General features: G+C 48.4%; 1 protein-coding gene and 1 pseudogene across 1 annotated transcript in view; both read right to left on the reverse strand.

Moving 5' to 3' along the window:
• LOC146200610 (uncharacterized) overlaps nucleotides 1-18,940 on the reverse strand; it is a 306,225-nt gene that overhangs the window by 18,612 nt on the left and 268,673 nt on the right. The window contains exons 29-31 of the mRNA XM_084595576.1: nucleotides 14,600-14,728; nucleotides 8,913-9,038; nucleotides 3,916-4,073 (exon numbers count right to left, since the gene is read on the reverse strand). Of these exons, the coding sequence (XP_084451702.1) occupies nucleotides 3,916-4,073; nucleotides 8,913-9,038; nucleotides 14,600-14,728 (413 nt within the window). The remainder of the gene's footprint in view (nucleotides 1-3,915; nucleotides 4,074-8,912; nucleotides 9,039-14,599; nucleotides 14,729-18,940) is intronic.
• Nucleotides 4,807-7,874, reverse strand: LOC146200612 (uncharacterized; annotated as a pseudogene).

Here is an 18,940-nt window from a genome sequence, read left to right on the forward strand (position 1 = left end):
ATCATATCCATACCATTATTCAGGTGATAGAAAAATGCTCGGAATATAACCAGAACCTATACATAGCATTCATTGATTACGAAAAAGTATTTGACTTAGTTCAGACCTCACCGGTGATGCAGGCATTGCGAAATCAGGGAGTAGATGAGCCGTACGTGAAATAGCTGGAAGATATATATTGTGGCTGCACAGCAACCATAGTTCTGCATAAAGAAAGTAACAAAATTCCCATAAATAAAGGTGTTAGGCAAGGAGACACAACCTCCCAAGTACTATTCACAGTTTGCTTAGAGGAAGTATTGAGAGACTTGGAATGAGAGCAGTTAGTGATAAGGGTAGATGGAGAACACCTCAGTAATCTGTGATTTGCTGATGACATTGCCTTGCCAACAACTTGGGGGATGAGCTGCAAATATTGATTGATGACCTAGCCAGGAAAAGTAGAAAGGTAGGCTTGAAAATCAGTATGCTGAAGACTAAGGTAATGTTCAACAGCCCCTGGAAGGAACAGCAGTTTACATGAGGCAGCGAAGTACTGGAAGTAGTACGCGAATATATCTACTAAGGATAGGTAGTAACCGCAGATCCGGACCATGAAAAGGAAATAACAAGAAGAATAAGATTGGGATGGAGCGCATTTGGCAAGTACTCACAGATTATGACTAGCAGCTTACCGGTATCGCTAAAGAGGAAAGTATACAACAGTTGCATCTTACCTGTACTCACCTATGGGGCAGAAACGTGGAGGCTAACCAAGAGAGTTCTACTTAAGTTGAGGACAACACAGAGGGCTATGGAACGAAAAATGGTAGGGGTAACATTAAGAAATAGGAAGCGTGCAGAGTGGGCCAGAGAAATAACTCAAGTTATCGACATTCTAATGGAAATTAAGAAGAAGAAATGGACATGGGCAGGACATGTAGTGCGAAGAGAGGATAACCGATGGTCGCTTAGGGTAACAAACTGGATTCCAAGGGAAGGAAAGCGTAGCAGGGGGCGGCAGAAAGTTAGGTGGGCGGATGAGATTAAGAAGTTCGCAGGGGTCAAGGGAATGCATCTAGCACAGAACCGGGTTAAGTGGAAAAATATGGGAGAGGCCTTCGCCTTGCAGTGGGCATAGTCAGGCTGTTGATGATGATGATCTATGTTTGCCGACCATCGCCCGGCGCGTTTTTTGCGTGGTCGTCGTGCTTGTCACACGGCGCCGACGCCGACAGCGCGCCCATGGCCGACCGACGGGGATGTCGGCCGGCAGACGCCGAGAGCGAAGCGATTGGGCTGCCGTCGGCCGATTTCCTAGTCACACTACGACAACGCGATGCCTCACTGCCCACGCCGACCAATAGCAGTCGCTGCCTTCCCCTCGCCCCGCCCACAGCCGCGTCTCTCGTCTGCTGCAGACCCCGGGGCTACTGATTTCGCTACCTGCTTCTCGCTTTTTACCACCTAATTGTTCACCAAATAGCGCACTAATTCGCTAAATGCACCTTCATGATAATAGTAAACGCTTTGACATTTCCCGTGTGAGAAATTTTACCAAGAATGCGCCGATGACGACGAGTGCATGCCATCGCTGCTGCAGTTTACATCTGTTTGCATACACACACGCTGCTCGTTTCCATGGCAATGCAACCGCCTGCCTGGCTCTGGTTTACTCGGGTTTCTTCTCTTCTCGCACTACGGCTGCGCATTATGCATTTAAGCAATGCGATAACTCCGCAAGAACCACCGATCAGGCGACATACCGCATGAGAAATGTTTGGGATTTGGTTGTAGGCATCGCACGAGAGTGGCGCTTGCTGCTAATTTATTTGCTTTCTTCGATGCCATCAATGCTCGATTCTGATTCCTTTTAACCGGAAGTATGTTCAGAAACCATCTGCATGAATTAAAACGGTGTTATTTGTGTCCCGCGAGTGCCGCCGACAACTACCACCCGCCCTCAGCATTGCTCGGCAGACCGGTTTACGCCGGCGCTTACTGCTTTCTGTCCGGCGTCCCATGATAAAAGGAAACGTCGGTCTTAGGTCACTATAACCAAACCTACCCTAGATGACCGTCTGCACTCGCTAAAACATGATGATTTGCTCCCCACGATCGCCGAAATCACACACACGATTCCTGCGGCCTCGCGAGGCCTACTCGCCTTCGACGGGGCCGACCTCGACTCATGTTCAACGATAAAAGCACACCCGCGAGTGTCGAAGTGTGCTAATATTGTTACCTGGAAACGTGTGACCAAAGTGATGTGCTCACTGACGAAGACGACGACCGAGGAACATGGGCACGACAAAGCGTTGAGAAAGAGGACGACGCTGACAGAGTGGACACTGCACGGCTACTGAAGTCTCAGCGTCGAGTTCAGCCCATCGCAGTGCTGTTACATTAAGTACATCCCCGTAACATCTTGGTGGAGGTCGCGGGTTCGACACAATCTGACGCTGGATCACCGCAGTGGCCGTCACCTCGGAACCGTCACGATGACAACCGACGCGGCTCCATCTACGTCCGCAACTCCAACTGTCGTCGTAGTCCACCCCCGTGACCCTGGCCCATTCTGCGGTACAGATGAGGTCGATGTCGAGGACTAGCTTTCGCTTTATGAGCGTGTTAGCCAGCACAACAGGTGGGACGCCACGCTGATGCTGGCCAATGTCATCTTCTACCTTACTGGCACGGCACGCGTGTGGTTCTTGCTCCGTTCGGCACAAGTTCACCACTGCGTATCACCCTCAGACGAACGGCCTTACGGAGCCTCTTAACCGCACACTCACCGACATGCTCGCAATGTACGTATCCGACAGTCATCGCGACTGGGATATTAGTCTGCCATTTGTCACCTTTGCATATAAATCTTCGCGTCATGACACTGCTGGGTACTCTCCATTCTATCTTCTCTTTGGAAGAGCCCCCTTACTGCCCTTCAACACTTTGCTTCCCGCCGCTGGCCCCGTCACAACCTATGCCCGCGATACCATCGCCCGAGCCGACGCTGCTCGCCAGATTGCTCGTCACAATCTCAGCATCTCTCACGAAGCTCAAAAACGCCGCTACGACACTCACCAGCGCGATGTGCACTACCCTCCCGGATCTCTGATGTTGCTCTGGCTTCCGTGCCGTCGTGTGGGGTTGTGTCAAAAACTTCTGCCCTACTACACAGGTCCTTACCGTGTACTACGCCCAGTGACCGACATGACCTATGAGATTGCACCGCTCCACCCAAAGTCACCGACTGCTACAACTACTTCCGAAATCGTACATGTCACCCGCCTAAAGCCATATTACTCCCCCTCCACATCGCACGCGTAATACGCATCGGGACGTTGACTTTTGCCAAGGGGGGTAGTGTTACCTGGAAACGCGGGACCAAAGTGATGTGCTCACTGACGAAGACGACGACCGAGGAACACGGGCACGACAAAGCGTTGAGAAAGAGGACGACGCTGACAGAGTGGACACTGCACGGCTACTGAAGTCTCAGCGTCGCATTCAGCCCATCGCAGTGCTGTTACATTAAGTACATCCCCTTAACAATATGAACCGCATCCTTCCTTGCCTATATTTTAGCATGTATATGACACAGAAGCGCAGCAATGCACAGTTCATCGTTCGTCGGCATTTCATTTTCGCTTGCTCGACGATCTGCCGAGCACTGATCAGGCGACCGTCGGCCGATGCGTTTCGTCGGCGTCGCTGGTCTAGGAACTTGTCTTGGTCTAGGAACTACGACGACAGGCGGTCGTTGGTCGTGATGGCGTCATTGTCCATCTAGTGGGACGGACCGGTGCATCAACGACAGGATCGGCCGACCACCGACGTCATTCGTGTGTCGCCTTCCACTTGTCTCTGTCTATCAAGTAGCGCAGTATTCCACAGTCGGCGTCGCGTCGGCCTAGTGTAACAGATAATACTTACTGGCACAATACTGCAATAGGACCGCTGTCGGGGCTAAGGCTGTCGCGCCATGCGTCCACTTGATGAAGGAGGTCGACCGCCACTTCGGGGGATTCAGGGACAACCGTCTTCCCTGTCCAGTGCTGAGACCGAAAGTGCTTCACGAGGTAAGCCGGCGTCTGCGGAAGGGATCAATGCGCCGATATTATATCGATTAAACATTGCGCGATTATGTTGTCAGCACAGTTCAACTTCGTACAGTACTCATCCGATCAACCTACCTGAAAGCACTCGAGGCTTTCAAACATTCTCAGACGCTTATTACAGCACATACTGCTTTTACGACAAATGTTACAGTGATAATGAATACATTAATGGAACCTAATGAGGCCCTGAAACGATATATGGGGTACAATCCTAATACGAGAACTTTTTATAGCTGGCGTTTGGATTACTGGAGTCAAATTTGAACGCTGTACGTGTAGCATATAGTCTGAAAAAGTACCTTTAACAAGTTCTGGGGAACACTCGCAACCGATAAGGAAGACATATCTTATCCAGCCCACTCCCCGCCGGCTTCAGCGGGTCTTTCAGGGTTCGTCCACTCCATTGACAGTGCCCAAGGAATGCAGATAGGTAAGGGCAGGAGGTTTATTGCACGAACGTTTTTGGAGTCAATTAGGCTCTCAAGCACGCTATGTGTATAAATATATATATATATATATATATATATATATATATATATATATATATATATATATATATATATATATATATATATATATATATATATATATATATATATATATTTATATACATGCACATGTTCAGATACACTGTTATGAATATATATATATATATATATATATATATATATATATATATGTTAGCAGACACTCAAATAAACAAGAAGAACTAATTTATTGAGGTCGCATTAGGAAATTAGGTGGATGTCAGTCCGCAAGAAGAACGCGCCTGTGCGAACTCCGCTGTTGCGATGCGTGTCCGTCCAATCGCTCGGTCCAGCTTCGACTGACTCTCTCGGTATTCACATTTCACACTTTCACATCGTTCTTCCCACGGTTGAACCCCTGGTAACGGCACGTACACCAGTCACACACACGTCAGAGACGGCTCGCCCTCTCTCCTCACGTGATCTTCTCTCCGGTTTCGTGCGCTGCGGCGACGGCCGTGAGAAAGTTTGTTGTAGCCTTGGCTGGGCGCGGTGTCGAATAGCGGCGTCAGCGTTCGATGGTCAAGGTAAACAATGCCTAGACGGGCTCTTTGGTCGGCGTAGTCGGCGTAGCGCTGACACGACCCTCCCGAATTTGCGCCTGTCCTCAGGTGCAAGCATTTCGGGGAGATGGCATAAGCTCATTAGCGACGAGGTCGCGCTCCTTGTACCTCCGCAGTTGTTCAACGTTCACTGTTTTCTGTCGATTTTACCAGGTGCGTGGTGTAGCCTTTCTATGACTACAAGGTTTGGCTCGATCACTTCTGTAATTTCAAAGGGTCCTTCGTAGCGCGCGTCAAGTGTGTTCCGTGCGCCGGCTTCGAGCACGACGAGATCTCCGGGATCAAATTCTGGGGCCCGTCGCCTTGAGTTATATCGGGCGGTTGATTCTCGTTGACTCTCGAGAAGGCAGTCCCTCGTTTCCGCGCGTCCCTTTGCTAGATCGTGGAGTCGCTCCGCTTCTTCGATCTCTTTCTCAACTGAAGCGATGTTGAGCTCTCCGGGAATTTTTGGGTCGTAGCCATGCATTAGCCAGAAGGGGCTGTAGTTTCCGTGACGGTGTTTGGTTGCGTTAATAGCGAACGTTGCTTTGGGAAGTTGCTTCTTCCATGCACTGTTGTTTTTGATGGTCTTCTCGTTAAGCTTGCGATAGTCGTGCACCATCCTCCGTGGGGTAGTTGGATGCATCGGCTGGTCCACGACGATTGTTGGAGCTCCGTATTCGCTCTCGCTTGCCCGGATTATACCCTTGGCGAGGTAGTCATCCACTTGTTCTCTGATGAATTGCCGGTCGGCTGGAGAGCATCTGTATGGTCTCGATGTCACTGGCACGCTGTCCCGTAGTTCGATGCTGTGTTCGGCGTGGGGACACATGCCAAGAGTGTCCGTTTTCGACGTGAAGGCTTCATGATGCTTGTGTAGGATAGATCTAAGCACATCCTTTTCGCCAGCATTAGCGTGCTTGGTCATTTTTGATACCGCGTCTTCTACCAGAGTTTTGAAATCTTCGTCGGGAACGCAGTCCTTCGCACTGAATCGCACAAAGCCATTATCGTAGGAAGAAGGCTCAGCGGCTTGCTGACAGAACGAAGCTATCAGAGCCTCTCCCGTTCGTTGCGTGGATTTCGGACGCTGGGTTGACGAGCTCGATGACGCGTTGGCAGTTTCGGTAACTTGCACAAGAGTCACATCATTAGTTAGATGGAAGGTCACATCCACGTTGGCGGTGCGGCGCCAGTCGGATCCGAGAATAAGATCTATAGATTCCGGCAACGGCGCGACGACTACGTCTCGGAGAAGCACTTTCGTTGTTCCCACCTCAACACTGAGCGTTGCCGCGCGTGATGGATTAATAGTTTGGTTTAGGACCTGGATCGACTCCGTAGCGTGCCGGGCGTGCGTATCAATGTCCGCGCAAAGGACCTCTTCACTCAGAATTGACACATTGGCTCCACTGTCAATACAAATCTTGAGCGGCCTGTTGTTTACGCGTCCCGTAACGATTGGCAATGTGCCGCCGGTGGAGTGCAAGAAACAGTTTGCTTGCCTGTTGGCTGGTGTGCCGCTGTTGGCGCTGTTGAACCTGGCAGATCGTCGCTGCTCCGCCCGGATGGTAGCTGCGGTTTTGGGTTTACTGCATTCTCGGGATAGGTGGCCGGTGTCACCGCAGTTATAGCATGACCTTACGGTAGGCTGTCTCGACTGCGTAGATCTTCGGGTTTCGTGCGCCCTGTCGTCATCTGGAGGAGCGTTGGACACTCCGCTGGATCGCCTGAGTTGACTGCGTTGACTCGTTAGGCGGGGTCGTGCGTCCATGTCGTTGCAAGCGGGCGATGTTGTCGTGCGGCGTCGCGAGTCAAGTTGGGCTGCACGGTCGATCAACTCCGTCACTGTTGTGCAACGCTGCGCTGCAAGCGGATTCGCCCAGGTGTCGTCTTCTATTCCACTCAATATTAGGGAGATCCTTTCCTCGGTGGCGAGTGGGTACGGCGCCTTGTCGAGGACAGAGTTCTTCGAATACATGTATTCCACGATGGATTCGGACGGTTCAAGGCATCGTTTCCCTTGGAGGTCAAGGAACTCTTGCATTGAGAGATTTCGTTTGAAGCGGGTAATGAGAGCTTCTTTCCATTCGGGCCACGTCTTGCACATTGTCCCGTACGAGCTGTGCCAGTCTCTCGCAGCTCCCGTTAGACGTGTTGCCGCGCTAGCCAGCGTTAGTGACTCCGTCCAGTGCGCTAGAGCAGCGATGCGCTCCACTTGGGAAATCCAGCCGCTTACACTTTGGTGTGGCGATCCGTCATACAAGGGGATGGCGGATGATGTGTCGCTCGTTGAATGGATCTGCACTGGTGCCGTGGGTGCGGGAGTCCTCGTCAACGCGTTGGCCAGCTGTGCTTGCGTGGTGGCGATCATGGCTAAAATCGCAGCCATATTCGGTCCTCCGTCACCAGTAGCGTAAGTTGGCGTTATCGTTATCGGTACATCCGTAGTTGCAGCTCTCGTGTCGTCAGCTGGAACTTGAGCGGGTGGTGGGCTTGGTGCAGAACTCGTAACGTTTTGCGCTGGCGTTGGGGCGTCTGCACTGACGTTGCCGTCCCCGTGCACTCCAGGTGCGGTAGCCGTGGTCGCCTGGGCAAGCTGCATTCGGACAGTCTCCACCTCGGCGCGTAGCTCCTTGATTGTAGACAGCGCCTCCAGGTACGCCTGCCTGTCGTGGTCGTTGGCAGCCTGGTCTAGCGTTGGCGTGTCCATATCTTCGGAGACTCGTCGACCAGCGTTGTCTTCGAGGATTCGTGAGACTAGATCGTCCTTGCTTCCGGAGCACGGCAGTTGTTTTGCTTTCAATTCGTCTGCAAGCTGCTTCTTCGTAGCAGTGCCCAAGCGGTTGCGGTCGACCGAGGACAGCAGAATGTTGACGGTCGTTGAGTCGGAGCGAGTCGAGAGTGTTCGCCGTTGAGCCGCTGCGTCTTTAGTGGTTGCGTCTGACTGACATCCTGTCGGCTGCGCCATGTTAGCAGACACTCAAATAAACAAGAAGAACTAATTTATTGAGGTCGCATTAGAAAATTAGGTGGATGTCAGTCCGCAAGAAGAACGCGCCTGTGCGAACTCCGCTGTTGCGATGCGTGTCCGTCCAATCGCTCGGTCCAGCTTCGACTGACTCTCTCGGTATTCACATTTCACACTTTCACATCGTTCTTCCCACGGTTGAACCCCTGGTAACGGCACGTACACCAGTCACACACACGTCAGAGACGGCTCGCCCTCTCTCCTCACGTGATCTTCTCTCCGGTTTCGTGCGCTGCGGCGACGGCCGTGAGAAAGTTTGTTGTAGCCTTGGCTGGGCGCGGTGTCGAATAGCGGCGTCAGCGTTGGATGGTCAAGGTAAACAATGCCTAGACGGGCTCTTTGGTCGGCGTAGTCGGCGTAGCGCTGACAATATATATATATATATATATATATATATATATATATATATATATATATATATAGATATATATATATATATATACATATATATATATATATATATATATATATATATATATATATAAATATATATATATATATATATATATATATATATATATATATATATATATATATATATATATATATATATATATATATATATAGCTTCAGCGCTAAAGATGGCAGTGAAGAGCCGTATCTCAGCAAGCCATAAGAAATGTAATAATTATGTGGGCTGCAATATTTCAGGCACTCCTTTAAATTTTTTCATCTGCAGTAGTCTGAAAATAAACTATTGACCTGGACTCACCATATAAGCGGAAAGGCTCAGTGTTTGGACGAGGATGTCTGCGACAGTCTGCACGTCGACTGGCTTCACTGTGACGTCTCCAAAAGTAGCAGCAGAGCCCACTTCAGGCCAAAGTCGTGGAGTGATCTGCAGGAGAAGGACACTTCACTTTGTTGTTGCACACTTTGTCGTCATCGTTTTCGGTGCCTTTATCCCCAGCGTTTTTTTTTCCTCAGTAAATCACGGCATGGGTACCGGCGTATATTACAATAATCGGCTCTTTAAAATACAGGTGTCTCGTTCCTTGCGTTCATGAAATATAAAAGCAGTAAATGAAGGAAAAACTGAGTCCGCATGGTGCGCTCATCGGTAAGAGAGATAGTAAAATATTACAAGTGCTTTAACTTGAATGGTTCCTCATTTGAATAAAAATTTGAATTACTTTTTACCGAGCGGACGTGACATTTTAAAACTATAGCCTTAAAGTTCTCGTTCTCCACAAAATGCCGCGTTGTCTTGTGCGCGAAAATGAATGATCATAGCTGTGGCAGGTGAACTTCGGCAGGTGAAATGGCTGCCTAATGAATTGTAGGCGTCGGATGGTTGTGCTCTACTGAGACCATATGAAATAACATCGGCTCGCAACTCGGGCTTCCAGTTTCAGGTGTGTGGATGACATGGAAATCGAACCTTACAGGCCTTTTTGGCTACGCAGGCACGTCTAAGCTGCTAAGTTAAAGCGGGGCTTTATAGAATTCTATGTCTGGTGGCCTTTTACATAACTGGGTATCTCATGGCCCTAGGCTAATGAATATATGTGCGAGATGATAGATGAACAGAATAAGCGGTTAGAGACCAAGCGAATAGCAAAGTGCATTTGCGTGAACCAGGATCCGGAAGTGGAGGGGGAGACAGGAGCAGTCAAAGATATCGCGTCATACCCACAAAGGCTAAGCCATCATTTTAATCGTCTCCATTGGTCGTCATGCACCAGCATCGATGAAACACTCTGCTCCATACGCTGCTGCAAAACCACTTTCTATTTCAAGTGACACTGCTGGGCTGTCCCTGTACTTTCGGTTACTTTTCAAGCTTGAACCCTCCAGCAGTGTAAAACTGGACGTCTATCTTGCCATCAATACCTTCCGCCAACATCTGCCGCCATTTTTCTGCAGCTTATAGACACTTGCGAAAAGCGTCGGAATGGCATCGGCGGCAAGCTTAGTTCACAAGAGCAGCAGAGTCCCGCAAGCTTCATAAAAGAAATTTACTATTTTCAATCTCATTGCTCCGCAAAAAGATAAAGCGAGTGGACAAGAGGTGAAACATATATTAAAGTAAGTACTACCCTCTGTCGTTGCCAACCTCCGTCACGTACCTGCTGTGATTTTTAATCGTTTTAAACCCTTCTAAATCAGTCACATAATCTTTAAAGCTGACGGAAACGCCTTTTATGGAATTTTCTGCATAATATTTATACATATTAGGCGATACCGCTGGACGTTGTATTAATTTAATTCCTTTACCATAATTTCCAAAAGTAACAAAAATACTGGATTCGAGGCTATGTTATTGGCGCACCTCTAGGCAGCTAGTGTGCACTAATAGCGAATTGTATGCTGAATCACCAAAACAGACAAGCATTTGAATTTTCTTCCAAGAGAATGAGTGTGATAAGTAGACAGTTACGAGCATCGAGGCTGACTTCCAACTCGCATACTCATTTCCTTTTTCCTATCGATGGGTCATACTTCCTTTGGTATGTGGTGTTTAACATTGTCATATGAAAGGTGGGTTTTGGGGGAACATATAATTATTGGGGTTAATATGACTCTCCCATTCTCTGCCGGCATTGCACCACGCGCAGGGGTTGTATTTTGTCTCTGTCGAACAGCGGGTGGGGGACATGACAACTGAATGTGATTTGCCTTGCGTTTGTGTAGGGACTCGCCGCACGGTTTCGCCGGGCCGCCGTGATTTTGCAAGAGCTTAAAGTTAAAATCAGTCAGTAGTGTAAGAGGTATTCATTTTATCTGCACTAATTTTCGTGGGAATTCCATACACATCATTCAAGTTATGGAGAACGGAACAGAACTTCCAGGGCCCTTCCGAGCAGCGATGGCCTTTCATTTGAAGACATGGGTTTCGCATGTGAAAAGTGCATCTCAAGCTGATGGTCAGGTTACAGTAGAGAATAAAAAGATGTGATCATGTTTGTTATTTCGATTTTATGTCGCCGTATAACTTGCCCTCTAACTGACGGGAGGGCAGTGTCACATTCTTTACTCAAGATGAAAGAAATGTATCACGACAATGGACCACAGTTTGTTTCCACTGAAAATTTTGTTAATAACTGCTTTTAGCATTGCGGAAACGTATGCATGCTAAATTAGGTTTTGATTACTAAATCGCCACCAATTTCACAAAATGGTTTTAGCAGTAATGTGCCGCTACCATTAGTACGCGTGCAAGATTTTTTTGCCGATCGCTGCTGGATATAGAAGATACATGGAGTTCAGAACGGTATAATCCATGATTCCACCCTCTTACAGTAGCTGGCCAAATTTCTTGTCAGCCCTGTTCATACTTTTTTGTCCCGAAAACGCTGGACGAAGACTATGAAAAGATGTATAATTTAAATAATTTTAGCAGACTGGCACGGCTACCTCATAAGGTGAATTATCCTCTCACCTTTCAGCTTTGGCTAATTCAAGAGGCCAGCCGGGCAGCAATTGCCATGCGACTCCAAGACCACGGGACTGCTACAATGCGCTTTCGAGCTATACCGTCCCTCTCTCTCTTTCTCCCTTCTACTGAATTCCCACAATAGATGAGTTCATCTTGTCGTCCTTGGGTTTAAACTCATATTGAAAGCTGCGATTCTCGTATCCCTGTGAAACCATCAATTTCTAAGATTTTTTTGATGAACCTTTTTTCTTATTACACCTTCAATTTGGCGAAGGAGGCCACCTCCATGAAAGGACCACTAGGTTTGCGCCGTACCTTTTGAGCATTTATGATTAAAGGCTATAATTGAATGACAAGGTTCTTAAAAAATGCGTTTGGGTCAACGTTACAATCGATCGTATCATTTCCGAAATGAAAAAACTCCGACTGGTTATTGAACTCACCCAGGTAGCACAGAATGTGGGGCCCCAGTAGGTCCGATGTAGGCAAGTGGGGCTGGGGCAACCATCATAAAACCTGCATCGGTCCCCGATGGGGCAAATGTGGGCAAGCCCCATTTGGGCTTGCCCCTGCTCCTCCTGCATGGGTCCCATAGCGGCGTTTCTTGGGCTAATGCAGAGCACATTCTTGCATCCAGACCACAAGGGTCCCTTGCCGGATATTTGAGGGCAATCCAACCTAAATGTGGGCTTTTTATGGGAAAGCCCTCATAGATCCGAAGTGAGGCCGCCCCCATTAAATCTTTGTGGGACCAACATCGGCCGTAGTGGGGCAAGAAAACGCACATACCCACATGCTGCCCAAATCGGCCCCTTGTAGGTTACTTGAGGGCAGGTGAAATATGAATAAGGGCTCAATTTGGGCAAGCCCTCGTGAGGCCCAAATGAGGCAGCCTTAGCTAAACCGCTTTAGGTCCCACATAGGCTGTAATGAGGCTGGAAGGCGGGCGTGCCCGCATGGTACCAAAATCGGTCCTTCGTGGGGGCTTTGAAGGCCCGTGCAACAGCAGGTGGGCTCTAGGTTCAAAAACAACGTCCAGCCCAATTGGGGCTGCCCACATAAAACTGCTTTATATCCCACATGGGCCGTAATGGGGCTATAAGGTGGGAGGGCCCGCATGATACCAAAATTGGTCCCTTGTGGGGAATTTGAAGGCACGTGCAATAGCAAGTGGGCTTTAGGTTCAAAACCAACACCCAGCCCAATTGGGGCTGCCCACACAAAACCGCTGTAGGTCCCACATCGGCCGTAATGGGGCTAGAAGGCGTGCGTGCAATTGCGTAATCATTGTTTCCAACTTTTATTTGCATTAGATGTTGCCCTAAATTACTGTTATAGATGATTTGTATAACAGTTGTGGCCATGTTTAGTCGATTAGAAATTTACATGGCTTTAGTTCTCGCGCTCGTGCAAATTGCGCTACATATACTAAAACAAACTGATTGCTAACTGTTGCCTCTTATGTGGTTGCTTTGGACAGCCTGAAACTCGCAGTACAATATTACTGTTCAGAACACACATCTCCATAGCCTGAACTAGATGTACATGAAGTCATTTCGGCTAGATGAATGTTATGAATTATTGTAAAAATTAATATTGTGGCTGTTTAGAAAGTGCAGACACGTATAAAGTAATTACTTAATTATGTGCCTAAATATTGATTGGGAAAACTTGGACTAGGGCTTTCCATCAATTTCCTACGTCGGACCCCTATGAGAATAATGTGGGCAAGCCCAAGTGTGGCTAGCGCTATAGAACCCGCATTGGTCCTATGTCACTTTCTGAGGGGCTAACTGAAATAAAAAAAATGTTCCTCCAAAGCGGCTGCCCAAATCGGTCCAAAGTAGGACCATCGCGGGGAGTTGGCGGGATGTGCCCTTTTAACAATGCCGGAAAAATGTGGGCAGCCCCGCAAGGGCTGCCTGCATCGGCCCCTAGTGGGGCCAATTGGGGCTTTGTCGACAGCCCGCTTCGGGCCTACGTCGGCCCCTCTTGCAGCACCCACATTGAGCCCACCGGGGCTGTCCTGCATTGCCTACATCGGGCCCACCGGGGCCCACCCTTCATAGCCCACTTTGTGCTACCTGGGCATTTGTTTATTTCCACATGTGTAGACGTATTGATCTGTGCTTCAGCCGATTTCTTCAAAAAATGTATCTTGACTTTTCACAGTCAATGGGGGCTACGTTAAATCTTGAATCCAGGGTCATATCTTTGAAAATGTCAATTACACAAAATCGCGGGTGTCTTCGACTCGCGCGAAGTATTTCATCTTCCACACCTTCTCAAACTGGCCAGTCCCGTTAGACGGAAAAAATGAACGTCCTGTTTCTATACGGCAACACCTTGCAAATCGTCTGGAAACATTATTCTGAAAACCACTGAAAGTTTATGGCTTTTATTTTAGAGAACAATGGGCACACGATCAGTAGCGGCGACTCCACGCCCTGAGCGTTGCTTATAAAAATATGCCCTGGTATACGCACCGGCGGAACACGGAGCATATCACTTAATATTGGCTGCAATTCAACAATAATCTTGGGCAAACGGAAAATCAATGCATTAGGGAATGTCACTGAAAGGATAAAGACGAAAAAATGAATTATAATCGGGTATATAGGCCTCAAACAATTTACGGAAAAATATAATGCCTTCTAAACCCCAGCATACTGTTGGAAGTAGCATAATGGTAGATTACTTTTGGAATATATTCAAGTTTCACAAATATTTCTAAAATGTTATTTGCTTTTGTACACAGCTGTTTATACAGTGCTAACGATACACTCTTGCCGAGAGCATAAAGATACTCAAGCTTCAGTGCATTATCACAGGATACGACGCGTTTATATACAGAAGTTATCGTTAGCATAATAGTTTGACACGAGTAACGGTCGGAAGCACTGGTGTGGAGTAATTCAGCTGCCGAGTCAGCAACTCTTGCATCACGAGGACACCCCGCTATCAGTAAAAGCATATTTTTAAGCGGTGATGGGCGTGGTGCTAATCGATAGTATTCCCACCTCATCGTCGAGGTTTCCGAGGGTCACCAGGGTCCGGGAGCCGCACTCCACAATCAGGTGCCAGAGGTCGCTCGCTGTGCTGGCCACCGGCAACTGGGCCACCACGAACTCACGTCGACTCAAGAATCCCTGGAAGACGTGAATACTTCAATCATATTCACTATATTTGTAAAAGCAGAGGCGTGAAGCATAGCCCGAACGAGCGAAGCAATAACGCAGAGGCATTAAGCTTTGAAGTATACCCCTTATTGCACCCCCCCCTTGCTTCTGTAGCATGCAGTTCGCTCTGATCGAACCGAGAATGCTCATAGCGTCTTGTAGACACAGGACTATATCACGGGGTGTAAGCGCTTTAGATTTCCCGGCATGCTGCAAACGATCGCTACAAACTAAGCAAGGAGCCTGCTCGCCTCGAAACTAACAGTGCGACGGTAAAGCAAAGGGGGCAGTAGGCATTTCTAGAAAGTGAAAAAATGTCAGCCAGCCAGGGTAAAGACAAGAAGGACGGCACGACGCGTGAAAATACATTTCCCCGCAGTGACCGTCTCTGCTAGGCTGGTTTTTTTTTCTTTTTTTTTTACACCCTGAACTAGCTACGATTTATGCACGTGCGGGTCATTTTGTGTAATGATATCTTAAATGGCCCATACGGTGGCTGAAAATAAATTATTATTCCGAAAGCATTAATAGGCCGTATTGGTGAGTCCAAGCCGTTAACGCAGAGAATGAACCGACGAATATGTATGCGAAAATTCGTGCGGTGTAGTAGAGGTGTCCACATTAACTTTACAGATACTGCGACTTTCTTTTTTCTGTAAAGCAAATATAAATGCGGAATCGTGAGTACGGTTTGGTTTGTAGGGTTTAACGTCCCAAAGCGACTCGGACTATGAGAGACGCCGTAGTGGAGGACCCTGGAAATTTCGACAACCTGGGGTTCTTCAATGTGCACAGACATCGCACAGCACACGTCATTGCACGTTAAAGAACCCCGGGTGGTCGAAATTTCCGGAGTCCTCCACTACGGCGATAATCGGGAAAGTTGTGTGACATCCTGTTTGAATTTAACTCTGGCCCATTAGTAACAAGCAAACCATGTCTATATATATATATATATATATTGTAACGGGTATTGCGCCAAACGTCCAGGCAACGTCCTGAGCCTAGAAGACTGCCGAAGTCCGAGAGCGGTCCGAGAAGCGGTCTGAGCGCGGTTTCAGCAACTAACTTCGTCGTCTACGATAACTAGCAACCACTTCATCGTCTACGTCAACTAGCCACTGTCTCCGCTTCGTCGTCGACTATAGTTTGTATCACTGCCCCCCTCCTCTTCAGCATCGACTCGATGCGAAGCGGTGCTACTAGGAAGAAGTCGGCGAAAGGGTGCACTAAAGTGCCACAAGGACCCAGCGGCGTTGACGAAACGTTCAGTCATGCACGATCATGATAGGGCTTCAGCCGAACCACGGGCACGACTTCAGGACGCTGTGGCCTTCGGGATGGAGCTGAAGCTACGGGAACAACGGCGTAGGTGACTTCACTGATACGGCGAACAATCTCGTAAGGGCCGAAGTATCGGCGTAGTAACTTTTCAGATAGGCCGCGATGGCGAACAGGTGTCCACACCCAGACGAGTTCGCCCGGCTCGTAAGTGACTATTCTTCGGCTGAGGTTATACCGAGCCGAAGAATTCGCCTGTTGTCGGTGGATTCTGAGGCGTGCTAGTTGCCGCGCTCCCTCAGCACGCTGAACAAAGATGTCGGCGTCAAGTTCGGCGTCAGAGCCGCAAGAAGGACTAACTGGCATCATGGCATCCAACGGCGTGCTCACTTGGCGACCGAAGACAAGTTGGAACGGGGTCAGTCGCGTCGTCTCTTGAGCGGCGGTATTGTACGCGAAAGTTATAAAGGGCAAAATCGCATCCCAGGTGCGATGTTCTGCGTCCACATACATAGAAATCATGTCGGTGAGGGTGCGATTGAGGCGCTTCACCAGCCCGTTGGTCTGAGGGTGATACGCCGTCGCACGTCGATGGCTAGTGTGAGTCAGAGTCATGACCAACCGGATTAGGCGAGCCGTAAAAGCTGTTCCACGGTCAGTGATTACCACGGCGGGGGCGCCATGACGTAGGACAATGTTATGAACGAAAAATTGAGCAACTTCGGCTGCAGTACCTTTAACAAGGGACGCGGTCTCTGCGTACCGTGTTAGGTAGTCTGTCGCGACGGCTACCCAACGGTTGCCAGACGAGGACTTCGGAAAAAGACCGAGAAGATCCATGCCCACTTGATGGAAAGGGGTCTTTGGCGGAGCAATAGGCTGAAGAAATCCAGCGGGTTTCAATGGCGGAGACTTGCGACGTTGGCAGTCACGACATGAGCGTACATAAGCCCGCACCGATGGCAGTAACCTGGGCCAATAATACTTTTGACGAATTCGTGCGAGTGTACGGCTCACCCCCAGGTGGCCGGCGGTGGGTTCATCATGACAGGCACTCAATATATCTCGGCGCAACTCGGAGGGCACAACAAGGAGAAGCGTCTCTTCACTGTTAGCGAAATTTCGCTTGTAGAGCACGTTACCACGCAGAGTGAACGTTTGAAGCCCACGATGAAAAACACGGGGAATACGGGCGTCGACGCCCTGCAGATAGTCGACGAGTGGCGCTAACTCTGGGTCCATTCTCTGCAGCTGCGCCATTTGAGTTGTACTAATAGCCCCCAGAAAGAAAAAATCATCATCATCATCATCATCATCATCATCATCAGCAGCAGCAGCAGCAGCAGCAGCAGCAGCAGCAGCCTGATTATACCCACTGCAGGGCGAAGGCCTCTCCCATATCTCTCCACTTAACCCGGTTCTGTGCTAGCTGCATCCACTTGACCCCTGCGAACTTCTTAATCTCATCCGCCCACCTAACTTTCTGCCGCCCCCTGCTACGCTTTCCTTCCCTTGGAATCCAGTTTGTTACCCTCAGCGACCATCGGTTATCCTCTCTTCGCACTACATGTCCTGCCCATGTCCATTTCTTCTTCTTAATTTCCACTAGAATGTCGTTAACTTGAGTTATTTCTCTGACCCACTCTGCACGCTTTCTATCTCTTAATGTTACCCCTACTATTTTTCGTTCCATAGCCCTCTGGGTTGTCCTCAACTTAAGTAGAACTCTCTTGGTTAGCCTCCACGTTTCAGCCCCATAGGTGAGTACAGGCAAGATGCAACTGTTGTATACTTTCCTCTTGAGCGATACCGGTAAGCTGCTAGTCATAATCTGCGAGTGCTTGCCAAATGCGCTCCATCCCAATCTTATTCTTCTTGTTATTTCCTTTTCATGATCCGGATCTGTGGTTACTACCTGTCCTAAGTAGATATATTCGCCTACTACTTCCAGTATTTCGCTACCTAATGTAAACTCCTGTTCCTTCCCGAGGGTGTTGAACATTACCTTAGTCTTCTGCATATTGATTTTCAAGCCTACCTTTCTACTTTTCCTGTCTAGGTCATCAATCATTATTTGCAGTTCATCTCCCGAGTTGCTTAGCAAGGCAATGTCATCAGAAAATCGCAGATTACTGAGGTATTCTCCATCTAGCCTTATCCCTAACTGCTCCCATTCCAAGTCTCTGAATACTTCCTCTAAACAAGCTGTGAATAGTACTGGGGATATTGTGTCTCGTTGCCTAACACCTTTCTTTATGGGAATTTTGTTACTTTCTTTATGCAGAACTATGGTTGCTGTGCAGCCACTATATATATCTTCCAGCACTTTCACGTACGGCTCATCTACCCCCTGATTTCGCAATGCCTGCATCACCGCCGAGGTTTCAACTGAGTCAAATGCTTTTTCGTAATCAATGAATGCTATGTATAAGGGCTGGTTATATTCCGCGCATTTTTCTATCACCTGATTGATGGTATGGATATGATCGATAGTAGAGTACCGTTTCCGAAACCCTGCTTGATCCTTTGCTTGATTGCAGTCTAAGGTTGTCCTGATTCTATTAGCGATTACCTTAGTAAATACCTTATACGTAACAGACAGTAAGCTGATTGGTCTGATTTTTTTAGGGTCCTTAGAGTCCCCTTTCTTGTGAATGAGGATAATGTTTGCATTCTTCCATGCTTCCGGTACCGTCGATGACACCAGGCACTGCATATACAGGGTGGCCAGTTTTTCTAGCACGATATCCCCCCCGTCCTTCAGCAAATCTGTAGTTATCTGATCCTCTCCAGCTGCTGATTTCCCTTTCCAGCTGGAAAGGAAAAATCATCGGCCGTTTTTTCTGGACATATGGCGATGGGCGAGCGCGACAGACAGTCAGCATCCTGATGCTTCCGTCC

This window comes from Amblyomma maculatum, chromosome 2 (assembly GCF_055883805.1).
Source record: "Amblyomma maculatum isolate TAMU_Amacu chromosome 2, ASM5588380v1, whole genome shotgun sequence".
NCBI classification, from domain to species: domain Eukaryota; kingdom Metazoa; phylum Arthropoda; class Arachnida; order Ixodida; family Ixodidae; genus Amblyomma; species Amblyomma maculatum.